General features: G+C 40.9%; 2 protein-coding genes across 5 annotated transcripts in view; both read left to right on the top strand.

Annotated features, from left to right (window-relative positions):
• hspa8 (heat shock protein 8) overlaps positions 1 to 3,191 on the top strand; it is a 16,386-nt gene extending 13,195 nt beyond the window's left edge. For all 4 annotated transcript variants that reach the window (XM_016561387.1, XM_016561388.1, XM_016561386.1 and 1 more), the window contains exons 3-9: positions 165 to 370; positions 615 to 767; positions 1,005 to 1,560; positions 1,763 to 1,965; positions 2,070 to 2,268; positions 2,357 to 2,589; positions 2,700 to 3,191. In XM_016561387.1, coding sequence (XP_016416873.1) covers positions 165 to 370; positions 615 to 767; positions 1,005 to 1,560; positions 1,763 to 1,965; positions 2,070 to 2,268; positions 2,357 to 2,589; positions 2,700 to 2,894 — 1,745 coding nt within the window. In that variant the 3' untranslated portion in view covers positions 2,895 to 3,191. The remainder of the gene's footprint in view (positions 1 to 164; positions 371 to 614; positions 768 to 1,004; positions 1,561 to 1,762; positions 1,966 to 2,069; positions 2,269 to 2,356; positions 2,590 to 2,699) is intronic.
• Positions 3,192 to 4,280: 1,089 nt separating this feature from the next.
• LOC107747000 (uncharacterized protein C11orf63 homolog) lies at positions 4,281 to 23,720 on the top strand. The gene is made up of 9 exons (XM_016561383.1): positions 4,281 to 4,416; positions 4,452 to 4,658; positions 11,438 to 11,966; positions 16,780 to 16,884; positions 18,431 to 18,999; positions 19,480 to 19,765; positions 21,998 to 22,084; positions 22,639 to 22,773; positions 22,906 to 23,720. The coding sequence occupies exons 1-9, from the start codon at positions 4,310 to 4,312 to the stop codon at positions 23,104 to 23,106; spliced, it is 2,226 nt and encodes a 741-aa protein (XP_016416869.1). The 5' UTR covers positions 4,281 to 4,309; the 3' UTR covers positions 23,107 to 23,720.
• The last annotated feature ends 3,700 nt before the right edge of the window (positions 23,721 to 27,420 follow it).

Below are 27,420 nucleotides of genomic sequence, written 5' to 3'. Positions count from 1 at the left end.
TAGATATAATAGAAAAAATAGAAAGCTATTTTATTTTTTTTTTTTATAAAAAAAAAATATTTTAATTTATTTTTTTTTTTTTTTTTTTTTTTTTTTTTTCCTCTCTCCTGTTTCTTCTCCAAACCTCTATATAACTTGTACTTTTTTTCTTTCTTCTCCAATAGATGCCAAGCGTCTGATTGGTCGCAGGTTTGATGATGGCGTTGTTCAGTCTGATATGAAGCACTGGCCTTTTAATGTCATCAATGACAATACCCGTCCCAAGGTCCAGGTTGAATACAAGGGTGAGACCAAGTCTTTCTACCCTGAAGAGATTTCCTCCATGGTTCTCACCAAGATGAAGGAAATCGCTGAGGCCTACCTGGGAAAGGTGAGTGATCATTCAGCTGTTTGTGGGGTGGCTCTATTGAAATCCCCTTTGACTTGATGTGCTTCGCTATGATGAAGTTGATTCCTTGCCATTCGTAGTTTCCACCAGAGGTTGAAAAACCAAAGATGGCCCAAGCACCTTCCTTGGATGTCTGAGCGACATGCACTATGCTGTAGTTAAACTGTATTATTGTTGCCTTTAGTTCCAAGTGGCAGTTGAGATCTAATTTGCACTCTCTTTGCAGACGGTTTCCAACGCTGTCGTCACAGTGCCTGCCTACTTCAACGATTCTCAGCGACAGGCCACCAAGGATGCTGGAACCATCTCTGGATTGAATGTTCTGCGTATAATCAATGAACCAACTGCTGCTGCTATTGCTTACGGTCTGGACAAAAAGGTTAGGAAAGTAGCGTTGAAAATTGGTGATATCCTTTTTTTATATATATATGTATGTATATGTGTTTTAGTTTCGCTATGATGAAGTTGATTCCTTGCCATTCGTAGTTTCCACCAGAGGTTGAAAAACCAAAGATGGCCCAAGCACCTTCCTTGGATGTCTGAGCGAAATTGAGTGTTATACAATTCATAAATGTACATGCAAATACTTATTTCTGCTCTTATTTCTGCTTTTCAGGTTGGTGCTGAGAGGAATGTCCTCATCTTCGATCTTGGTGGTGGCACTTTCGATGTGTCTATCCTCACCATTGAGGATGGCATCTTCGAGGTAAAATCTACTGCTGGAGACACTCACTTGGGTGGAGAAGACTTTGACAACCGCATGGTGAACCACTTCATCACAGAGTTCAAGCGCAAGCACAAGAAGGACATCAGCGACAACAAGAGAGCCGTTCGCCGTCTCCGCACTGCCTGCGAGAGGGCCAAGCGTACCCTGTCCTCCAGCACTCAGGCCAGTATTGAGATCGACTCCCTCTATGAGGGTATCGATTTCTATACCTCCATCACCAGGGCTCGTTTTGAGGAGCTCAACGCTGACCTCTTCCGTGGCACATTGGACCCAGTCGAGAAGTCACTTCGTGACGCCAAGATGGACAAGGCTCAGATCCACGACATTGTCCTGGTTGGTGGCTCCACTCGCATTCCTAAAATCCAGAAGCTGCTCCAAGACTACTTCAACGGCAAGGAGCTTAATAAGAGCATCAACCCCGATGAGGCTGTGGCCTATGGAGCAGGTGGGTGACTTTGAGTCTTATTCCTGTGGTTTGTCATTCGCTATGATGAAGTTGATTCCTTGCCATTCGTAGTTTCCACCAGAGGTTGAAAGACCAAAGATGGCCCAAGTACCTTCCTTGGATGTCTGAGCGACTATTGTCATTGCTATCTGGCCATCTCAAATTGCCCAAGGTTCTTATTTCTCTCTCTCTTCTGTTTCAGCCGTTCAGGCTGCCATCCTCTCTGGTGACAAGTCTGAGAATGTTCAGGACTTGCTGCTGCTAGATGTCACTCCTCTGTCCCTTGGAATTGAGACAGCTGGTGGAGTCATGACTGTCCTCATCAAGCGTAATACCACTATCCCAACCAAACAGACTCAGACTTTCACCACCTATTCTGACAACCAGCCAGGTGTGCTCATTCAGGTGGGTGCCAAGTGCTTCTGTTAGGAGTTTAGTCTTTTATCCCACCCAAAGTTCCCTTGGATCACCTTTAACGATGCTATCTTGTTTTAATTATCCCTTCTCAGGTCTATGAGGGTGAGCGTGCAATGACCAAGGATAACAACTTGCTGGGCAAGTTTGAGCTTACTGGAATCCCCCCTGCACCTCGTGGTGTTCCCCAGATTGAGGTCACCTTTGACATTGATGCCAATGGCATCATGAATGTTTCAGCTGTTGATAAGAGCACTGGCAAGGAGAACAAAATCACCATCACCAACGATAAGGGTAAGTCTTCTCTCCTCTGTTCTCTTTAACTAAATATTTAATGACTTTGTGGGAGCCACTTCAGAAGTTAACTGGAAGTCCATTTCAGGTCGTCTCAGCAAGGAGGACATTGAGCGCATGGTGCAGGAGGCAGAGAAGTACAAGGTTGAGGATGATGTGCAGCGCGACAAGGTGTCTTCCAAGAATGGTCTGGAATCATATGCCTTCAACATGAAGTCCACTGTTGAGGATGAGAAACTAAAGGGCAAGATCAGTGATGAGGACAAGCAGAAGATCCTTGACAAGTGCAATGAAGTCATTAGTTGGCTTGACAAGAACCAGGTAAGTTTGCTATTAGTTGAGACATTTGGTCAATTAAGTGGCTTTTGGATTACTTTTCTAAGCTTGCACTGGCAAACTCAAAATGACCTTAACATCTGCGTTTAAACTAGACTGCTGAGAAGGAAGAGTTTGAGCACCAGCAGAAGGAGCTGGAGAAGGTATGCAACCCCATCATCACCAAGCTGTACCAGAGTGCTGGAGGCATGCCAGGTGGAATGCCTGATGGTATGCCTGGTGGCTTCCCGGGAGCTGGCGCCGCTCCAGGAGGTGGATCCTCCGGCCCAACCATTGAGGAGGTCGACTAAGCCATTCCAAAGCCACTGCGCTACCTCCATAGCAATGTTTACTGTTGCCCTCTGTAGTTGGACTCTTCTAAAATTGTTCTTACTATCTTAAGTTTTGGATGACTTCAACTTGCAGAGAGATTGTTGCAATTTAAAAAAAAGGGGGATTAAGGGATCACATTTCCAGATCACAGGGAACAGATTTTCTACCTAGATTGCACATCCTATTTATCGGCTTGTGAAATGTGAGTTTCATAAGCCTTTTCCAACTGCCTCAATGCTTTAAAGTAAATGAATAAAATGGTGACTTATTCCCAATGCTGCCTCTGTCTGGTGTTTTGTCTTTAAACACCTCCGTTGCCCATTTTTAATTCATATTTTTACCTGAAATACTAATTGAGTAAAAAAAAAAAAAAAAAACTTTTCATTAACCTTTAAATATCAAAGACGAGTGTCCCATCGTGCTGTATTTAATATTTAAAAGGTCTTTGACCGATAAAATGGCCTTAAACTTTTGGTGAATTCTTAGCAATAGTCATAAGGGTACAGGAAACTCATAAATGCTTTTGAGGAAGTTTCCTCTATCCAGTGCATCATAATCTTACCTTTTGTGTCAGCCATTTTGTCTTTAATGACTTGGGTCGTATAAAATAAGTGTTAAATCCGAGGCTGGCTGCAAAAGGGAGTCGATCCGGGTGATGTCACGGACACTACGTCCATGTTTTTATAGTCTATGGTCAAATCTAATCATCCCCTGCGTTTTTAATGTAAACCTAACCACGGATGGTTAAAATTGCTTTCAAAAAGTTATAAAAATATAAATAAAATAAATTATATTATAATTATTTATTATAAATCATAAAAAGCTTTTTACTGCACTATACGTCATGACGTTACTTAACGTTTCAACGCTCCATGACGAATAGTTTTTCCCTTATACATGTACACCTGATTTACGTACAATATATGATATTTTTACTGAACATAAACAGAATTATCAAAAATACGTAGTCGCTGCATAAAGTCTTCTGCAACTGTTCTAAGCTTCTGTGTGTCCGTCACAGAGGGGCAAGATCTGCGCAGTCGTGGACTGCCATTGGCGTCTATGTTTCCACGGCAACGGTTTAGCAAACGAAATGTTCCCTGACAATGAACGTCTCATCTTTCGAAGTAGATAGCAGGTAAAAAAGAAACATTAAATCTGGAGCACATCAATGGATTTCTATACGAGGTAATGCTTTAATGCTTGTAGAAGCGATTTACATTATTTCGGCGTTTAAGGTGCCTTTTCTACATTACAGCATGGGTTATACACGACTGATTTGAAAATCAGTCAACAACCGAGTGAACTATCAAACATTTAAAGTAAACGCATAGATAAATTCAACTTAAATGTGTTTTCACCACTCCTTAATGCTGATTCTGTGATATTAGTCATGAAAACGATCGCCTCAGAGCAACGACGCCATCACGAGCTCAACGGGCCTGATGCGCTGGAACAGACAAAAGTCAAATTCAGCATCAACAATGACTCTAAAACGATAGTCCAAGGAATAATGTGCCCGCTTTACTGCTAACGTGGGACTCCTTAGAGTCAGATACTGAGAGTTTGGTGCAAGAGAAGGAGTACCAGCGAGAGCTCCATATGCGCAATGACCTCCTCTCTGTTGAGAACCCCAAACAACATGATGCCAAGACTGACCGTGAAGAACCAGAGCATCTTGATGTTTATGATAGTCTGGATCTGAACCCAAGACAGGTCAAAGGACCACATGAGCCACTGAGGTAAGACAACAGTTGGCTATTTCCCTACCATGTATATATATATATATATATATATAGACGGTCTTATGTCTTCATAATAATTGCAAGGCAACATTGAATATATATGCCACTTTTTAAAAGATAGTTCACCCAAAAATGAATATTCTGTCATCACTTAGGCTACTCACCCCCATGTCGTCCCAAAACCTGTATGCAGGGCCTGTGTTCTGACAAATAAGTTTTAATGGGAGGTAGCAAAATCTGACAGGGTAGCACAAATCGTCAGAACACCGGCGCGTGCATATAGGCGAACTAGGCAGCCGCCTAGGGCGGGAAAAAGGACAGAGATTTTAGTAATCACATGCAAACCACCCTCATGTACTTCCATAAATGTCATCAAAATGAATAAAACTATCCGGACCTGAATGACTTTTGCTACTGGTGATGTCTGATGAGTTTTAAAGCCCGACACGTGCTTCTGAAAGGTAAGATTATAGCCTACTAGAAAACGTGGGGGAGACACAGGTGGATACATAAAACAACAACAACAAAAAAACACGGTTTTGGACCAAAACCGTATTTTTTATTTTTTTTTAGCAGGTAGCCTAGATATTTAGCTAGTATTTATATCATTTTTTACCTCTAATACACCACTATGTCCAACTGTCTTTGGGCGCGCGCACGGCATCCGGTGCGTGAGGTGTGTACGCGCTCACGCAAAAAAAAGTCATACCAGTTTTGAACCACATGAGGCTGAGTAAATGATGACAGTAATTTTTGCTGAACTATCTCTTAGTGATTAAAAAATGATGAAAAGGAATGATGACCCTTACCCATTAAATGTTAATGCAGGTGGTTGTTTGTCAAATCAGGGCTGTATTTTAATATACAACATCCAGTTCCAAAAGTTCAGGTGTGGTGGTTATGACAAAATTAAAGAATGTATTAAGTTCTTTCTTTTTTTCAGTTCACAAGCAGAAACAGTTCAGAGTGCAAGCTAATAACATCTGTATGGTCGATTCAGTCTATGATCATAATGAAGTTCCCTTTCGAATTCGGTCACTCTACATTGCTATGGGAATTACCCTTTCCTCCAAATACTACTGAAGCCTTATTGAATCACGCCAGTGAAACTGGCCAATGGCATTCAAGCGCGCGAAATATGAGGGGCTCCCACTCTATATAAAGCAGCGCTTGTACGTCATCTATTCAGAATCTTTTTCTTCAGCCAACCTTCTTCGAGAAGCAAGAAGACTATCAACAAGACTACTCACCGTGATCTACATGCTGCAGCGGACACGCCTTCTCTTCCCCTGCTGTGTTCCGTGAGCTTTGGAAACAAAGATGACTCGCGATTGCCTCTCTTGCGCAGAGCCAATCGAACTCTCTGATGGCCACAAGTCCTGCATCTTCTGCCTGGGTCGCGCCCACGCAGAGGTCGGCGCTTGGGGGGTCGGACTGCCCCCACTGCAGAGATATGAGCCTCCGGACTCTCAAGCTCCGTGTGGCCATCGTCCAAGGCGATGAACTCGCCCAACTAGCCCTGCCGCGCTCTTCCTCTGCAGCCTCTTTCGAGCCAAGGAGGAAAGTGCCGCGAGCTTCTGATGCGGATCTGTCAGGGTCAGGTGACAAGCCCGCGCCGGCTCAGTGCCCACTCGCTCCTCACCCCCCCCTGCTGCAGGTCCCCTTCCAGTGCGCTCCATGACCGCCCCTCCCCCATCGCTCAAGATGTGGTTTCCTTCGGTGCCTTGGAGGGCACTGAAGAGGAGGATGATGCCATTTCGGTGGCAGCGTCTGCGAGAGAGGAGTGGTCTAACAGCCCGCTGGATTACACTGCACCCCACGGCAGCGACGCGGGGACCTCCATCATAGTGATGTCGAGCTCCTTGGCGTCCTGTCCAAGGCAGTTGATGAGCTCGGTTTGGAGTGGGCGCCTCCTGCCAAGCCGGCCAGAAGCCGTCTGGATGAGTGGTACCTTCAGTCGGATTGCGGCCGAAAGGACACCCCACGGAGGCCTGGCCCCTTTTCCCCGAGGTGCACGATGAGATAACGAAGTCGTGGAACGCGCAGCTCACCAGTCGAGTGCACAACCCGGGATCCTCCCTCCTGCCTTCTGTGGCCGGCGCTGACCAAGTTGGGTATGTTCAACTTTCCCCCGTGGAAGAAGCTGTCGCTGCCCATCTCTGTCCTTCAGCCGCGGCAAACTGGAGAGTGAGAAACAACGCGTCTCTTCGTTATCGAATTATGCTACCATCTGTTTTAATGGGAGGTAGCAAAATCTGACAGGGTAGCACAAATCATCAGAACACCGGCGCGTGCATATAGGCGAACTAGGTTTACTAGTTTACTCCACTGCAAACTTCGCCGGCAAGGCTTTCTCCACGGCGGGCCAAGCAGCTTTAGCACTGCATGTGATGGCGATACTCCAGGTGTATCAGGCCAAGCTGCTCAAGTCTCTGGATGAGGACGGGCCGGACCCTGAAGTGTTCAAAGAGCTCCGACGATTGAACGATCGGGGTGTTCTTATTGGCCAAGTGATCAGGAGAAAGACTGTTACAACAGATGCATCGAGCACGGGCTGGGGAGCCGTATGCGACGGCAGACCAGCCTTCGGGACGTGGTTAGAAACGGAGAAGTTGTGGCACATAAACTGTCTGGAGCTCCTTGCTGTACACCTAGCGCTCGAGTGCTTTCTCCCGGACATTCTCCACCATCACGTTCTCATCAGGATGGACAGCATGACAGTGGTAGCGTTTATAAATCACCAAGGGGGCGTGAGCTCTCCACCGTCACGTTCTCATCAGGACGGACAGCATGACAGTGGTAGCGTTTATAAATCACCAAGGGGGTGTGAGCTCGCGGCCGCTGCTGCGGCTGGCGAGAGACCTTCTTCTGTGGGCAGATCGACACCTCCTCTCCATCCGGGCAGTACATGTCCCCGGATGCCTGAATTACGGCGCGGATTTACTGTCGAGGGGCGGGGTAATCCACGGGGAGTGGAGATTACACCCTTTGACAGTCAATATGATTTGGAGTGTATTCGGCAAGGCGGAGGTGGATCTCTTCGCATCAGCAGAGAACACTCACTGCCCGCTGTTTTATTCACTGACACACTCTCCGCTGGGAGTGGATGCACTAGCTCACAGCTGGCCGAAAGTAGCAAGTATGCTTTTCCTCCAGTGAAACTTCTGCCTCGCATGCTTTGCAAAATCAGAAAAAAAAAAAGAATCTGTTCTGTTAGTGGCACCGAAATGGCCCAATCAGCCGTGGCTCCCAGAACTGGTGGAGATGCTGGTTCCCAGAACTGGTGAAGATCACTATCTCTGAGGCTAGGGCTCCTTACACTAGACTTCTTTACGCACATAAATGGAGAGTTTTCACAAATTGGTGGGGGTCGCGGGACCCATATAACTGCCCAATAACAATAATTCTTGCCTTCCTTCAAGAGCGATTTGATAGTGTTCGTGGCCGCTATAACAGCCTTTCACGCGTACGTCGATAATCGCCCAATCGGCAGAAATGACCTGATCATACGATTTTTAAAAGGAGCAAGAACGCTGAACCCTCCTTGCCCTTCCACCCTACCCACTTGGGACTTGGCGCTTGTACTTAAAGCTCTCACGGGACCCCCGTTTGAGCCCATGCAATCAGCGAGCTTGCGAGCGCTCTCTCTCAAGACAGCGCTCCTGCTCGCGCTCTCTCTCAAGACAGCGCTCCTGCTCGCGCTCTCTCTCAAGACAGCGCTCCTGCTCGTGCTAGCCTCTGTTAAGCGAGTTGGGGACCTGCAGGCGCTGTCAATTGACGACTCGTGTATTGAATTCGGGCCAGGTGATTGCAGACTCACCTTGAAGCCTAGAAAAGGTTATGTGCCTAAAGTGCTTTTGACTCCATTTAAAGCGCAGGTCATAACACTATCTGCTTTCCGTCCCGAAACACTGGCCGGGCCGGCGCCGCTTAATACACTTTTGCTGTGCCCTGTACGTGTGGTGCGCATTTATACCGAGCGCTGTAGACAGTTCAGGTTCTCGGACTAGCTATTTGTATGCTTTGGAGGGCACACAAAAGGCCTGCCTGTGTCCAAGCAAAGGCTGCCACACTGGATCGTCGACGCAATTGCTTTGGCTTATGGCTCTAAGGGCGTGAAATGACCTATAGGGGTTCGGGCCCACTCAACCCACGGACTCGCGTCCTCATGGGCCTGGGCCCCAGCACTTCCGCGAGGTTTTAGAACCTAGATGTGTCGTCGCTTGCCTCACATGTGCTGTCAGTGCGAGCAGCGCATGCGCCTACTCAGCCTCAGTTATGATCTGAGCTGCTTGCCTCAGTGATTTCGACTAGGTCATATACACCCCTGTATTGATGTACCACTAATTCAATGCTGCCCCTATCAGCTTATCACATTGTTATGATATTGTTCATCACGTCTTTTAGGACATGATCACCATGAGAGCGCGCTTTGTGTGTTTTCTAGGCTATAATCCATTCAGCGATGTAAATAAGAGATTTATTGTGTAGTTTAGAGAGCTTGATTATAACGGAAATTTGTGAGATCGCGATGAACTTTGATGAGTGATTCTTTTAGTGATAATAAAGGGAACAGCGCTTTGTGTGTTTTCTAGGCTATAATCCATTCAGAATTTGAATGAAACTTTTGTTTCTCGGACACATACATGTTGAAAAGTTTCGGGAATGATGCTGGATTCATTCTCGAAATATCAGTGCGCAGTGGACGGAACAAAAATGCCTCAGTGATTTAGGCCTATTCTGGAACCGGTCCTGGCCAAACTTCCACAGACAGCGCGCGTCCTGAGCGAGATCCAGTTCACGGACTAAAAGTGTGTGTAGGCCTAAACTTTATTGAGATCGGGACATATCAACCAGTAATTTCATTTCCAGTAACGGACGGTAGAAAGTTCAGAAATGAATGGTATGTGATTTATGACTGTCCCACAACTGATCGTTTATTTTTTTTCTCACGTGTCTCACTACGTTTCAAAACGGACACATTTCAAGTGACACGGGAAAAAGACATGGTAAACTTAAATGAACATCAGAAAAGCAGCGCACACATTTCTGGTTAAAAATTAAAGGCCACCAACTGACACTTAAAACGGGAAGCATTGCCATTCAAATCAGCAGCAAGAGTCAAAGTTTGACAGTTTTGTAAACGCAGGCAACCTCTTTAAGTTATTCTTCACTGTGCTGTATTGACACAATGCGCTGCAATATGGTAGCGCATTGTTTTGATTCATAGGCTACATCCGAAAAAAAATTTCTTTTTTTTGCTTTTTTTTTCTTGCCCCCCGACTCGAGAGTCAAATGTCGCCCATGATCATAACTGTCCCATTTATGTTGTGTCTGTCATCTGCTACATAACTATTTGTCATTTAATTTAAGTACATCATTTATATTTTTCACATGTGAAATTTAAGTAGAATGTATTAAACTGACTAAAAAGGCAATACAGGCAAGCATTCATTGAATGTTTTCCTATTCCTATTGAATGTCCCTCTGTTTTGTATTTCAGGTTTTGCTTCTTTTCATAAAATAGACTGAATAAACAATGGCAATACCTGAAAACACTAAATTAAATACATCACCAACAAAATAACTATGAGCTTTTTGTGTTTAGCTGCTCTGCAAACAACCTAGATGACTGACAGCTTTTATTCAAATAGATAATGACAGTCTTTGAAAATGATGTTTGCGCTTGCATTTTAATTGAGCCGAAATACCCACAAATTTTTTTACTTTCCAAACAAGTACCCTCATTTAGGGGAAATTAGATTTTTAGTTTGCAGGACGTTACCACAATAAGGTCTCATTCAGCAGTCTGTTAAAAAGCATTTGCTTTGTTATCAATGAATGGACGAGCTCTCTGCGCTGCTGAAACACAGATTGCTGGAATCTGAAGTGTGGATCACCGCATCTGTCTCCACTTCTTCATCTCCAGCCTAACCGTTGTGTCCGCCACTCAAAATCTGCCTCGAGATAAAAACGGGAGGTGTTTGTTTTAATTTTTTGCAGGCTGATAGCTGATGCGCTGAAGAGGTACTTAACCCCATGCATAGATTTGTCATAATGGTTATGGCGAACATTGACAAAGACTTTATTGCTGAAATGAAGCAGCTCTCTCATCATATTTTCATGCTCAAGAATGAAACCCTGTGAATGAATGGCGTGCAGCAATATTTGGCATAATATAATTGTAGCTAATAACTACTCATTTCGTTTACATCCTCTTTACCGCACACATTGTCTTTTAAGAGACTTAAGTCTCGCATTCAGAATGAAATGAGCTGAAAACAATAGTCTGTGTTTCCTATTATTGGATTTAATTCTGACACATTTATATTAGCACAAGAGAGACTTTGCATGTTAAAGACCCCATCACAGCTGCAAACCCACTGCACATTCTCAAAACCATGTCAGTGGAATCATTACAGAGCCATTCCTTGCCCTTTTGCCCTCATTGGCTGAAGTGCCATGCATGCAGACAGCCTCGTATTTGGCATCATGGGATGTGAAGAGCATCTTGTACTATTCAGAGGCACACAACAAAGAGGCACTCTTCTAATTATTTTAATGAGGCAATACAACACTCTATTACCATTTCGCTTCGGCTGAGAATTGTAGCCAATTATTTTCCTTGTGTTTTGATGGCTGTTTGAGGCATTCAGACTGCCTTACTGACAATGCCGAAAGCACTAAATGAGACGTAGCTAGCCTGCTCTTCAACTGAAAGCTCGTCCTAAGTGTTTATGACTTATTTCTTCTTAACTCTTTTTGATATATTTCAGGCAAGCTCCCCCTGAAGATGAATACGCCGACTTGCGCTACGACCCAAACTGGAGGAAGAATCTGGAAGGGGCTCATTTTCTCAACCAGCTAAATGCGAGACTTTCTCTCGACTCGTTTGAGGAATCTGAAGATAGTCTTGAACCTTTGGAGAATGTGCCTCTAAGTAGCAGGCAAGAATATGTCGTTGTCAGTAATCCACCCACAGTTCAGATGGACAATGTTTTATCCCCGCCACCTTCATCTCCTTTCCACCTGCACCCACAACAGGAAGACATTCTCGATCCCCCCGAATCAAAACGTTCTTGCATGTCCTCTGAAGGCACACCACTGGATAATGGAGAGCATCTGAATGTCAGACCAGTTCCTCATAGGAAGAGAAGCTCACGACATCCTTCTAATCCAAGGCCAGTGAGAGCTAGGGAAGACATTGTGGAACGTAACAAAGCAACTCTTGGTATCAACACACATAACCAGAGGTCTTACCTAAAAGTTCACAAGCAGAAAGATAAAACAGAAGAAACAAAGCAGGTAAGTATTTTTAAGAATGTTCCCTCAGGAAAAATAATATTCTTATTCCTAAACTGTCTTCTGTTTTTCTGTCCTATAGGCCTTAGCTTATGTAAACCTTAACATGTTAAACTGATTGGTTGGACGCATTGGTGACCAAATTGAAGTCTTATGGTTGACCACTAGGGGGTGAACTAACACAGCATACACTCCAATCAGTTTCCTCAATGTCAGATATTAGGGTAGTTTAGGCCCAAGGCTAGTGTTATTCCATAGACATTCTCATTTTTATTTTCAAGATGACATTTGTATAATTATTTCCAATTACCCAATCTCATAACTCAAGTATTGCTATTGCTAAAAAAAACAAAAAACATAGTGACTAATGGCTGTTGCTGTAAGTAGTAGGCCTATGTTATAAATCTAATTTTGTTCATTTTATATTTATATGTTTTTTAATAGTACTTCAGTATTCAAGTTAAGACCACATTTCTCTTAAGTGCAATTGTGATTTAGTATGAAATTTAGTATTTCTTATGTAATCTATGTATTTAGTCTAGATGCATTCTTTTTTTATGTATTCAGTTGTGTGCAGGATCACATTTTTCTTTTTTGGTACAAAACAGGCCATATCATGTCTAGCATGACCTGACCTTTATCTTTGCTTTTTTTTAATCTGAATAAGTGACCTTGGTGTTTTCATTGCTCTGGTTTGAAGGAGACTACACTGCCTGTGTCACAGAAATTAATTTGGCAGACACACAGAGTCTTCAGATGGAGCAGAGAGAAGAGAATGAATCATGTCTGCCTGTGTAGTGCCTATTATGAGTTGATCTGCACAACAGTGGCTGTTAAGAACATCAGAGGGGCATGGTTACCAATAGGCTCTTAGTTATCAGTGCACCTGGCCCATGGTATAATTGGCAGGGTTGGCTTGTCTGCACACTGTGGCCCATGTGTATTTGCTACATTTAAGACCTTACACAGCCCATCTGAGCCCAGTCCCACCTTAATGTCTCACATCAGCTGCATTAGCATAGTGAAGAGCCGTTAGCATTGTGACTCGGTAAACGGAGCAAAGCGCTCCCTGCTTTAGATGGTGCCCCGAATGCGCCAGCAGTGCCCTGGTATGAATTCAGAGCATTGTCTTTCTGAGAAATATGGATATATATAGTGGTGGTTAATTGAAACATATTTTATTTGAGTTATTTTCTCATCTCTTGAAAAAGAAACCAATGGAGTATCGACTCCAGGAAAATATTATAATAATATCAATTTCAGTCTGGAGGAGAGTGAATATCAGTCAAGATTATTTTAAAAAGATTAAGAAATGCTCTTAAACCTGTATAGATTTTTTTAGAAGCCATTGAAGGAGACTGACAGATAATCTATGAACAGGTTGATTCCATGTATTATTCCAAGAGTAAACAAATATTTAGGCCTTTTTTTTTTTTTTGCTTATGAAAAATATCAGTCAAATCCATTGTTATCCCAGGTAAGGATGAGTGGAATGTATTTAAATATGATCAGTAAACCAACCTGGGCACAAAAAAGAATGTCTTTTTTTTAATGCACAACACATTGATGTTGATTTTTAAAATTACGTTTGAATAGATCAGTAAACCAACCTGGGCACAAAAAAGAATGTCTTTTTTTTAATACACAACACATTGATGTTGATTTTTAAAATTACGTTTGAATAGAATGATATACAGTGTTGGGCAAGTTACTTCCAAAATGTAATACATTGTATATTACTAGTTACTGTCTTTTGAAAGTAATTAGTTACATTACAATATGCGTTACAGCAAAAAGTAATATACTACTGTAATATTATTACTTTTGTAATGCGTTACTCCCAACACTGATGATATATTTGGAAGTTCTTAAACACATTAATGTCTAAATTCCTTCAGGAAATCAGTTACATGTGGCAAACTATCATACAACAAGGCTTTTGCAGTACAACATAACACATAAAGAGCAATCGAAATTCTTCTGCCACTTGGTTAAAGTTTTGCTTTTTTGTCATTTGCTTATTGAGAGAGAGCACAAAACCCTCATACCTTATGTTCGTTATGTAGCTAAGCATCTGTTGGTAAATTTGATACACAGCCTGCACTTTTGCCCTTGTATTTGTTATTTTGTGGCCCGTTACCTTCAAAGGGAATAAAAAGCCCCTCAGCTCCCATCAGTTTTCGGCATCATTATTGAGGCGCGTCTGTTGGGCTTTTAAAAAGCCACTATTTACTCTTTCTCAATCCCCTAACTCCTGATAATTAGCTGTGTTATTAAATGTACACAATCTCATAATGCACCAACTTCCAACCGGCGTGTGTGTGAGTGATGATGAGCTCCAGCAGAGACCCCTTTGATAAAGACAGAAGTAGCAGTGCAATCTTCTGCCATTGCACTCAGCCCCAATCCCTCGTCATCCCCCAGACTCTCACTTCAAAGCCAGGAACATAATGTACAATCTCTTAATAGCTCTAGACCAAGGCTCCGTGGTTCTCTGCCAATGTATATCCTACCTCAGTGTAAACACCTAATCAAGATTGCCTGGGCGGTCACAATAGCAACCAAATGCAATTCAAGAATTGCGGCCCTTTGAAGTCTTCATCGCAAAAGCTGTGTTTCCCAGTCTTGAGGAAAATGGCAAGCTCCAATCGCCTGACTTTGTTGTGCCACATCTCGGCCCAAGAGGCAATTACGGGCCCCAATTTAACAGAATAGATATTACGCAGCTTATGAAGCTCAAAATGCAATTTTGTTTGATCATTTCTTCAATTTGATTGAGATTATTAAAATGGCGGACAAAAGGCAGTGGTCGTGGATGGGGCAGAGGTTGTGGCCTGCTGCGGCTAAGAGGACATGAAGGGCAGGTCTGTGATGTCTGCTACTCACACACCTGTTACAGCAGAGCTCAATCTCTCGACTTGAAATGATACTTGCCCGATACAAGAAAATGAGCTTAGATGCGCAGACTCCTATTAACCACGCAGCATAGCAAACAAGGCGTATTACAATATGGTTTTGCTCTAAAAGACATGTTAATTTATAATGAGGACCGCTACTATGAACGTCTGCGCATTGCCTGTTTGCTCTTTTGCTCTTCTATTGTTTTTGGTGCAGTTTCTAAATTTACAATTTTCAATTCTGGACTGCGTGAAATTGAAGTACCAATTGCTTTATAAAAAAATATGAAGTGTCAACCCTATCAGAACCAGGGGCCAGTTGCATAAACTTAGCCTCTACTGTATGCCTCTACCTTTAAGACAGTGTCTTAAAGGGTTAGTTCACCCAAAAATGAAAATTCTGTCATTAATTACTCACCCTCATGTCGTTCTAAACCCGTAAGACCTCCGTTCATCTTTGGAACACAAATAATTTTATATTATTATTATTATTATATTTTTGATGAGTTCTGAGCTATCTCTTTAAGAACTAGTTTGACCAACTAGCAGTTAACCAAGGGGTAATCAGTCTTATATTTTGGATTCAATTTAGACTAATCCAAGTTTTTATGTAACCGAATGTAAAAAATTTGACCAGTTTTAAAGAAAAAATTATATGAGTACATTTTAAAACTAGTCTAAACCTTTTATGCAGACGGCCCCAGGGTTAGACAAAATTCACAATTGAAGCATCGTTTCAGTTAATGAGTGTGAATTACATTTGAATTGACCAAACTCCACATGGATTTGAATTGGATTGCTAATTTATTAAATTGAAATGAACGGAAATTCAACATAGTTAATGCATTTTGGTTAATTAATGTTATTGAAATAAGTAAACTAAATACTTAAGTTTATATAAGTTTATATAGATAGATATATAAGTTTAAATCTAAACATGTATATCTATCTATCTGTCAGTCCATCTACATTATTCATCCATCCATCTTTTTGGAACCACAGTTGAAGACCGCTGGTTTACTCAAATATACAGATACAGATAAATAACTGTCCACTCAGTGTCTCTGGCCCAGTAACGTTGAAGGCTGTTCACAAATCAGTTCCTTGCGCACATGGCCTTTCGCTAAATAGATAGACCAGCATGGCTGCCTGTTTATTGATGGATATGTTACAACTCAATCCACTCACTGCTGCATGTGTCTCTTAGACCTTCCTCTATTCACGCTTTCAGAATTAGCCGCATGCATTCAGGGACGCCGCAAGCTGTCAATACCATCGATCTGCGAGAATTGTCCTCAGCAGCCAAAGTGACTAGAAGTTTACTAAATGATTTTCATTACAGCATTAGCTGTAGATATTCCGCCTCTGAACGGGTACATTAAGAAGAATTGAGAGAGTGCACTGATGTAACGTGGCCATATCTAGACACTTATCTCCAAACTGCTTCGAGAGAATCATTTTAAAGATAATCAATAAAACACTCTTCTAGACACATGTAGGTCAGCTCAGAGGAGCAGTGGTTAGTAATTAAGAATAAAAAGTTGATCAGAAGAAGTCAATTGAATTGGTATGCTTGCCAGACGCTCAGGGACGAATTATTTTAGAAACAAACCTGCCTATCAGCTCCGTTTTTTGAGTAGGTGGACGATTTATTGCAGCTGTCAGCATACATTTATGCCAAACGCAGTGTGTAATTTATCACCAAGACATTTCTTCTTATACTCATGGATGCATTTGTTTCGCTCTCACAGTGCACAGTTTGCCCCTGTTGTTTGCGGTCAATAGTTGAATATAAATGTGAGGCGAAATAATAGCATTTCATCGACACGGCAACAGGTGAATTGTTAAAAGGAGGCTTATCAAGCAGTCGACCCTTTCACTCCCCTCTCCCTTCTCCCTTCTTTCTTCTCTTCTCACAGCCCAGGCAAACCTCCTACGAGACTATCAACACTCATAGCCCGGAGAGTCAAGACAATGTCTGGAATCCCGAGCTGATGTGGCTCCAAAAAACACAAAAACTGAAGGTAGAGCTCACTTTATTGATTCCATCCATCTCTATCTGTGCAGACGTAGGTGGGGCTGCTTGGCACAATCCATTGCCTTAATGCATAACAGTCTGCGAGGGCTTCCTCTCAAGATGAAAATGTCTGCACAGTGGGCACACTGTCACCCGGGATTTCATTTCTGCTGTGATGGACGCAATTTCTGATAGAGTTGTTCAGGCACAATGGAGCCTCTGAAATGTCTTGAAAAGGAGCCTGTGCCGAGGAAAGAGGGGGAATGGAGAAGCATCATTATTTTGAGCACTTGAACGGTCACCTTAATGCCAGCAAGCAGAGGAGTGTAAATATTTTCCCATTAAGAATGGTGCAAGCCCATGTTGGCTAAATCAGAAGCATTACATGCTGAGGCACAGCCTCAGACCTCACAAGAATAATGTCCGTCGGTCCCACATGAATGCTAGGCTCATCACAAAGAAACATTATATAAATGCTCCTGTCTTTATATCTCCTTGGTCATCAAACTAACCATAAAGCCACAGTTATATAAGGACATATCTCTGCTCAATGGGATGTATTCTTTTAGCCAATTAGAGTGCGTGGGGCGCTATTTCCAAAATCTTTGTCATGACTTGAATTTGAAATTAAATTTTTAAGGGGCATTATTTTGTGCAAATCGGTTTTGCCCAAAGAGCCCTCGTCATACTTGGGGAAATTATTTCATTTATGCTAATATCATCCTTTTGTGCCTTCAGACTTTGAAAAACAACATCTAGGAGGCTTGTGACTGTCCCATTGACTGCCAAGTAAATAACACTGTCAAGGCCCAGAAAAGTATGAAAGACATCGTCAAAATTGTCCATCTGCCATCAGTGATTCAATCTGAATTTCATGAAGCGACGAGAATACTTTTTGTGTGCAAAGAAAACAAAAATAACGACTTTATTCAACAATTCGTCTCCTCCGCGTCACCGTAGCGCCTTTTTGGAGAGTATCCACTGAACGTAAACTGCGTATACTGTTCTACTTGTCGGTGTCAGCCACACCACACAGATACGTTTTCTACATTTATTTACGCTTTGATTTGAAAGAAAACAGTCTGTAAAGTTGCTTTGCAACGATTTGTATTGTGAAAAGCGCTATACAAATAAACTTGAATTGAATTGAAATGAATTGATACTCTCCAAAATGGCGCTACGGTGACGCGGAGGAGACGAATTGTTGAATAAAATTGTTATTTTTGTTTTCTTTGTGTACCAAAAGTTTTCTCGTCGCTTCATGAAATTCAGATAGAACCACTGATGGCAGATGGACAATTTTGACGATGTCTTTCATACTTTTCTGGACCTTTACAGTGTTATTTTCTTCAATGGTACAGTCACAAGTTTCATCCAAAATATCTTAAATTGTGTTCCGAAGACGAACGAAGCTTTTACGGGTTTGGAACGACATGGGGGTAAGTGATTAATGACAAAATTTTCATTTTGGGGTGGAGTAACCCTGTAACACAGAATACATCTTAAATGCTTTGGTCATATTTTTTCCTTTTTTTATCTCCTACTTACTGCAGAGCCATAAGGAAAAAAAGGAACCGAAGAGAAGGGAACGAACCAGCAACCACCCAGATCAGCTCAAGCCTCCAGTTCCTGAATCCAAACCCAAAGCGCACCTTAAACCCCTCACAGAGAGACACGTCATCAGTGCTGATCTTCTACTGCAGGACTCTGAGGAAGCTTGCACCCATGACCCACTACAACACCATTCTGGACTTCCATCTCACACTCATGCTCCACCGACCGTCAACCTTAACATAAACCTCCACACACCTGCTAATCACGCACAGCCACTGAATCTTTCCCAGAAAGAGACCATTTTTACTCTTGTTTCTCAAGCACTGCAAGGGGATTGGCCTGATCTGTTTAACCCACCCTTTTTACAACAAGGTTATCCATTTTACCCATATGTGCCTCCAAATTCAGTAGGGCAGATGGGATTGGCTCCAAAAGCTGTTGTATCTTCACCAGCCCCCAAGTCTGGAGTGGTACAAACTGTGGACAAAAGTGTTCCTCAGAGGCATGCTGGGAAACCAACTCCCAATACATTTGAGAAGGCATCATTCAAGAATCACAGTAGACTCAGGCAAGTCCAGAAACATACTTTATGCAAATATTTAGTATACATTTATAGTATGGTCGCACACTACAATATTGTTTTTAAGGCTGCTGTCTTTTTTCAATCAGCTTATTGTGGGTCATTGACGCTCATATTTTGCCATACCCATTAATTTTCTAAAACATGCAATTCATACATTTAATGACTTGAATACACCATTTCTGTAATGAGAATGTTTTTCATTTTTTGAATTAAAATTCATATGAATATTTTTTGGGCAGTATTATGTAATACAGCTGTCATGATGACATAATAAAAAAAAGCCTCATTAGAATTACCATAAATTCTTAAAAAGAAAACCTTATTAAGTATTTTGGCTAGATGTTTTATTATTCTTTCTTAGAAAAAAAAATGTTTTAGCATGTTTAACATGCTAAAAGCATATTTAACATATTTTACATGCTAAATATAAACTTGGCATTCATGTTATGCTCCTTGTTTCCATAGGATACCAACACTAAAATTGCCCAGGTCTCCTCAAGTGGAGGCCAGCCACTATTCATCTGAGCTTTTGCCCAGTGATGAGGAGAGCGTGGGACCCTGTGCGCGCCCAACACAAATCTCTGGTCCTTACACAGTGCTGCCCCCTATTGCCCGAGCTAACGGCAGCAACACTGAACTCTGCTCAGATAGATCAGAGCAGCATCTGAATCCAATCCACAGAAGCAGCTCAGAAGGTTACCTTTCACTGATGGAAAAACAGAGACAGCTGAAGGCACAATCAAATTATAAGGTGTGTATATGTGTGTTTAGTTAAGATTCAGTTTTTTGTTTGTTTGTTTGTTTATCGTTTATCTAGTATGTGACTTTTACGTTCCAGCCTGGTACTACTGGGCTGCAAACAAGTTTTCAGTCTTTAAAATAAATGTAAAATATAATATGTTATTTATAATATAGAGATTTTTTCACAGTATAAATTAAATTATAATTGAATATTCATTTTATTAAGGGAGAACCTTGTAAGAAATCATATTTATTGGTGCGTGGCATCAAAAAGTTAAAAAAACCCAGATTTAAACCCATTCTTGTAATAATTATCAATATAGCAAAACAAATAGCATAATAACTACAACACCCAGTTTATACTTACTAACCATCTTTAAATTGCCATGCCAGTATCTCAATGGGGCTTGTTGCAGATGTAACGATTATTGTGTGGACCGATTCAGACAGCAGGTTAATTGTATAAGTAATTGAAGACACTCTTAATTGCAATGCGATGATGATATAAGGCACGGTCACAAAGACGACATTGAAAAGCGTTAGAGGATAAGGTGATTAAGCAGCACCCCCGTCTGTGCAGAGTAGGGCTGGTAAGATTGTGATTTGCATTTAATGATGGCCTCTTTGTCCTCTAGCACCTTGAGTTCTGCAGGAAAGTCCCTCTCAGGAACAGATGTACTCAATAACCGCTGCCATTAAAACAGAGAGGATATTTATGTTTACTCAACAGTTGTGTCTGTTCAGTTGAAGGAGTGATGGAAAGTTCACCCAAAATTAAAATGATGGCATCACTTACTTACCCTCATGTCATTCATGTATGACTTACTTTCTACTGTGGAACTGTTTTTGTTCATATAATAGAAGTGGGGTCCAAAACAACATCAAACTATGACTGTCACTGTATAGAGGGGGGAAAATACCCCTTGCAGAATATGCAAATATGTTAATCATTTTAACAAAATAAGAGCTCATGAAAATTGCATGTTATTTTTTATTTAGTACTGTCCTGAATAAGCTATTTCACATAACAGATGTTTATATATACGCCACAAGAAAAAATAATAACAATTTATAAAAATGACCCCATTTAAAAGTTTACATACCCTTGAATCTTAATACTTTGTGTCATTTCCTGGATGATCCACGACTGTTTTTCTGCTTTACGATAGTTGTTCATGAGTCCTGCGTTGGTCCTGAGCAGTTTAACTGCCTGTTGTTCTTCAGAAAAATCCCCCAGCTCCTGCACATTCTTTGGTTTTCCAGCATCTTCTGCATATTTGAACCTTTTCCAAAAGTGACTGTATGATTTTGAGATCCATCTTTTCACACTGAGGACAACTGAGGGACTCATATGCAACTATTACAGAAGGTTCAAATGCTCACCGATGCTCAAGGAAAAACCATGCATTAAGAACGAATAATGAATTTGAAGATCAGGGTAAATTTGACTTATTTTGTCTTCTGAGAAACATGTAACTATCTTCTGTAGCCTCTGACGGGCAGTACTAAATGAAAAAAATATGATATTTAGACAAAATAAGAAAAATGTTCGCATCTCCATTCTGTTCAAAAGTTTTCACCCCCGGCTCTTAATGCATGGTTTTTCCTTCTTGAGAGTTCCCTATCCATAATATTGCTTGATGTGAGAAGACAACAGGGGATGGACTTTTCACTGGAGGAATTATGGATTATGGACTTGTTACTATTCCTATTCATATAACTATTCCTTTAAATAATTAAAGAGTTTTCATTTTTGGGTGAACTATCCCTTTAAATTATTGAAGCATCTGTGCTATTAGGCTTCTAGATCAGTAAAATTCTTAGTGCTACATGAACATGTCACAATTTAAGGGTCATTATGTCATGGAACACTGATGCTGTATCCGGATTATGCGGTTCTTACACCATAAAACCAATTGCTTTCCTGGGAGAAGCTTGCTCTCCTCACCTTGATGTGCCCGCCATCATGTCTCATAGGATTATGGGATAAATTTGTAAAACAGCTAGTGTGGCAGACCAAGGGGAAGCAGATCAGAGTGGAAAACAGCTGTCCTGCAGTGTCCATGACCAATGGCTGAGTCCTGAGAACCTGAAGGAGCCTGACCTGATTAGTGCTTTTGTTTGCGGATTGTGGCATGAGGGCACTTTAGGATTAAGACCGTTTTTCTCACAGTATCTTCACTATTTAAACATCCATGTGGATAATGAATAAATATATATGCATTACAAAATGTCTTCTCAGGCTTATACACTGAAGGACTACAAAAACATGAAACAGGAGGTGAAGCTTGGAGGTCTTGGACCAACGAACACAATACCAGAAACTGTGGTAAATACTCACTTCAGATTGTTCAAAGACTTAAGCATCTGACGATAATCATAAATAATGTTGTTTAATCAGAATAATTTGTGTGTGTGGAGATTTAGGAGAAAGACTCAATGGATAATTGGTGATCTCCTTGTTGAATATTGATTTAGCTAATCCCTAATTGCTACGTCCAATTGTCAAGTGAGGGCTGTGTCTCAATAAGCCCCTCTTTTCATTTCCTCATGAATTTAAAAGACTTGTGTTTCTGAACACAATAGAAATGGACCAACTAATCTAATGAGCATAGCCCTCAAAAAGCAAACAGAGACATTTTTCCAGCTCGGCTGATGTAAACATTTCACATAAAATAACTGTTTTCGTACCGCTCACAGCCTGAGAGAGGTGTTAACACTGATTCTGAAAGGGATGATGAGTTTTATTTGGCTTTGTTTGCTGCTGTTGAGTAGCTTCATGGAGGGATGTACAAAGAAACAGAGGGGCCTCAGGGAAGAAATGGCTTAGGTAATTAAAGTTCCCTTTTGTAATCTTGCTGCTCTTTCTTTCACTGCTGTCAGGCAGAGAAAATTAGACGACAGAAGCTGTATTCAAATGTGATCCGCGAACAGAACAAGAAGATAAGTAGGATTCCCTCTCTGTTGGCCAAGGACCCAGTGGGCAGTGACAACAAGGACATCGTTCCCAGGAGGAAGGTAAGAGAATCTCATTCTGAAAACATGAGCTTTACATAATCTCTAAATCATATATTGTATGTCTTTCACCCAAAGTGGTTTACGTGTGTATATGTTATCATATTTTTCTTTCTTTTTTTTTTTTTTGACCAGGCTTTAGAATATGCCAAAACGATTGCAAAGCCCCAACCCCCTCCAAAGCCAAAGGATAGAACCAGAGAGCAGAACGTGAGCACGCGGCCTCAATATCCACAGGAAATGGACCCATTCCATCTGGCCACTCTGGAGATGTTGAGACGGCACGAGGAAGAGAAACGTGCCGTGGCTCGCTTCAGAGCCGTTCATGCCATTTAATTCTAAAAAGCACCACGCATACATGAGTTTTATCAATTGCACTTCCATAGAATCCTTATTTTTCCTTGCTTTAACTTTGTGTGTACTGTATATATGCGTAATACTCATTATAATCCTGCTCAGTTGCACAGCACTGGAAGTGGAACAGGTGCGTAGCACGTAATCCACTGCATACTCGTTTCGAAAATAATTTTTTGATATAAAGAAATCTCGAATGAAATGGTGTGGGGTTCTGTTGCTTGGCTTTGCATTATCCAGCTATTTTCCCCTTGTTTCAATAGATCTGTGCACAAGAGCGCCAATCTCTTCAAGTACACCTGGATGCACCGTTAACCCAGTGTAACGTGCCGTTTTCTGTCAGTTCCCGGCTATTAGTCTGATTATATCCACTTTCGCCTGCCCTTTTCTTTCACCGAGAGAAAAAAATAGGTCAAATAAGGATGACACTTTGAAGCCTCCCTTATTAGAGCCCACAAACTTGTTTTCTGTATTTTAAAGTGATAATTTTCCCCCTAAAACAAGCTCAAGCACCTATTTCTTTAATGGAAGCTTTAGATCGTTATCAAAGAGCTATTTACTCCTATGTAATATTTTAATTAGATTATAGCCTCTATTTAACCCATCATGTCTGCTTTGATACTCTGTGTTTTCAGTGTTAAGCCTCAGAGGTGAGGCTAATAAATGCTGGACCTTTTGAATTAATGAGAAATGCTGCCTTTCCAGACCGACTCTCTTTGCATCTTTTTTTCTCTCTCTCTCTCTCTTTCCTGCCATTGAAATCAGTTAATTGAAGGGGTCTCTCTCAACCGCACATGAAGGAGGTTGAATTAGCATCCCTTTTTAAGGATTGGGAGACTGAGGCAGGCTTTGATCTGTGGACAGTGCTGAAGGAGGCGGCAGGCCCCTGAAAATGAGCTGATGGCTCTGCTATTAGAGCAACATGCAGATGCGTCCATGTGTTGCAAAACGCTTAATCTTTTAATTGATCACCTTCCGCACGGCCTACCCTCTTGCAGTGTTTTATTTTCCGCGGCTAAATCAGAATCACATTTTGAAAACGACATGAATTGCTTTTCAAAGGGTGGAAGTGTGCCACATACCCTGTTAGAGTAAAAAAGGGGCTGTTGCCGCAAATGAATGCGAGCTACTCCTTGCTTACATGCATGTTAACGTTAATATTTGATTAAAAAAAAGTCAGATTTAGAATTATTTCCCAATAAAAAAAATCGTTATTTTTAGCGTCTCAAAAGATGCTTTTAGACGAGTCTTATTACATTTTATTAAAACTGTAGCCTATGGCCTCCAGTTAAGAACTAAACCCTCTCACCGGAAGTCAAAAAAGGTTGAAGCTATGTAAGTATATACACGTGTCAACAGGGTTTTCAAATAACGTTTCAGTAACAACAAAAGTTGACAAGTTTTCAGAGTGCGCTAACAGAACAGAAATCGTCGCTTGATAGATGGTAACCATAGCAACGGCTGCGCACTCGCTCTCTGTATCGGACGGTAGCTACCTAAAAAAAAGTAGGCTACTGTTGGCTTATTTTTATCACGTTATTATAGATTTACACATCAGAAATATAACACATAAACCGTTTGTAAAACAATTGAATGCTAGGAACTCTAAAGGGTAAAAAATTAGGCCCTACTGATGGTAATTCCGTTCAAACATGCGTAAAAGTTATCGAGTAATTCACACCCTGAAACTAACTAAACTGCAATAACTACACCGTTATTAGACAAATAAAATACAGGCCAAGTCTTTTTGTAAGTCGGGTAAAACTAAAACGGCACTAACAGAACAATGGCCAAGTGAGTCAGTAGGTAGGCTATTATATAGGCTAACTGAATTTAACATAGCCATATGGCATAGGAATAATGTAATAGTCAATAATATATACAATGTGAGTTTAAAAAGGACAAATTGGTGTCTATCGATTGTCCAAAAACAATTCCAATATTCTGACGCCATTCCCACATAAATAATATTTTCCACCCATCCGATTTCGAAAATATGCTCATACATTCAGACTCCGATCTTTGCTGCACGGCTCTCTCTCTCTTTCCTGCCATTGAAATCAGTTAATTGAAGGGGTCTCTCTCAACCGCACATGAAGGAGGTTGAATTAGCATCCCTTTTTAAGGATTGGGAGACTGAGGCAGGCTTTGATCTGTGAACAGTGCTGAAAGAGGCGGCAGGGCCCTGAAAATGAGCTGATGGCTCTGCTATTAGAGTAACATGCAGATGCGTCCATGTGTTGCAAAACGCTTAATCTTTTAATTGATCACCTTCCGCACGGCCTATTCTCTTGCAGTGTTTTATTTTCCCCGACTAAATCAGAATCACGTTTTGAAAACGACATGAATTGCTTTTCAAAGGGTGGAAGTGTGCCACATACCCTGTTAGAGTAAAAAAGGGGCTGTTGCCGCAAATGAATGCGAGCTACTCCTTGCTTACATGCATGTTAACGTTAATATTTGATTAAAAAAAAGTCAGATTTAGAATTATTTCCCAATAAAAAAAATCGTTATTTTTAGCGTCTCAAAAGATGCTTTTAGACGAGTCTTATTACATTTTATTAAAACTGTAGCCTATGGCCTCCAGTTAAGAACTAAACCCTCTCACCGGAAGTCAAAAAAGGTTGAAGCTATGTAAGTATATACACGTGTCAACAGGGTTTTCAAATAACGTTTCAGTAACAACAAAAGTTGACAAGTTTTCAGAGTGCGCTAACAGAACAGAAATCGTCGCTTGATAGATGGTAACCATAGCAACGGCTGCGCACTCGCTCTCTGTATCGGACGGTAGCTACCTAAAAAAAAGTAGGCTACTGTTGGCTTATTTTTATCACGTTATTATAGATTTACACATCAGAAATATAACACATAAACCGTTTGTAAAACAATTGAATGCTAGGAACTCTAAAGGGTAAAAAATTAGGCCCTACTGATGGTAATTCCGTTCAAACATGCGTAAAAGTTATCGAGTAATTCACACCCTGAAACTAACTAAACTGCAATAACTACACCGTTATTAGACAAATAAAATACAGGCCAAGTCTTTTTGTAAGTCGGGTAAAACTAAAACGGCACTAACAGAACAATGGCCAAGTGAGTCAGTAGGTAGGCTATTATATAGGCTAACTGAATTTAACATAGCCATATGGCATAGGAATAATGTAATAGTCAATAATATATACAATGTGAGTTTAAAAAGGACAAATTGGTGTCTATCGATTGTCCAAAAACAATTCCAATATTCTGACGCCATTCCCACATAAATAATATTTTCCACCCATCCGATTTCGAAAATATGCTCATACATTCAGACTCCGATCTTTGCTGCACGGTTGATTTCAGAATAGGCTAAGGTTTGATTCTAATATTCCTGATTCTCATATTCTAATCCTTAAAGTGAGTTAGTCCCATTTATTTATATTTATCCAGTTAGTCCCATTTATTTATAGGCTATTTATCCAGTTTGTATCAGTGAAGAAGAATAGGGGGAAATGACAAACAAGGAGCAGAGCTAAATCATGCATTCTCAAGCATTCGTGCATCTGTAGCTATGATGCAAGTACTAGTTTTTATTGACAAATCAATTGATTTTTCCATGTGATTTCTATTTATTATTATTTAGTCTAATATTACTTCTATACTGTTAGTGTTGATACTGTTGTTATGTAATAATCGGGACTGTTGTTCGTTTCTTTAATAATGTTCGAAATTGTGATAACCCGCAGCTTTCATGAATTTGAGGAAATTATGAATTCATAAGCTTTCAAAGCACAAAAAAGACGCAGCTCGTTTAAGAATTGTCTTAGATAATTAACTCAATGTACATTTGTTTATATACATGATTTGTTTTAACAAATGACAAGTCACAGTTTTTGAGTTCATAAATATCTCAGTCCACAATAACATCGTCCCGCGAAAGTGCTGAAAATGTCAAATGTTACACTTCGATTGTAATGAAAATTGTTACATCTCTCGAATGATTATTTATCAAGTACATCATAAATCTATTTACAGACTGTCAGTACATTACTATCATTCGTTCCACATTTACAAAAATGGTTAGAGTCGTCAGACACAAAGCCATGACTATTGTAATAATAATAATAATAATGTGGAATAGACACCTATCATTTAAAGTCCTTCAGCTGTCCAGAATTTCCTTAAGTAAGCGCTTGAACAGTATAACATTAGACCAATGCTCTCAAAAACAAAACAAAACTATATTTTATACTATATTAATTTCCTATCTAAATGACTGTAATTCATATGTACATTTTTGTTCATGGGGTGATAATA

This window comes from Sinocyclocheilus rhinocerous, unplaced genomic scaffold (genome assembly GCF_001515625.1).
Source record: "Sinocyclocheilus rhinocerous isolate Xijiao unplaced genomic scaffold, SAMN03320098_v1.1 scaffold708, whole genome shotgun sequence".
Taxonomy (NCBI): Eukaryota; Metazoa; Chordata; class Actinopteri; order Cypriniformes; family Cyprinidae; genus Sinocyclocheilus; species Sinocyclocheilus rhinocerous.
The sequence above is the reverse complement of the archived record's forward strand: the minus strand, read 5'-3'. Positions and strand labels throughout refer to the sequence as shown.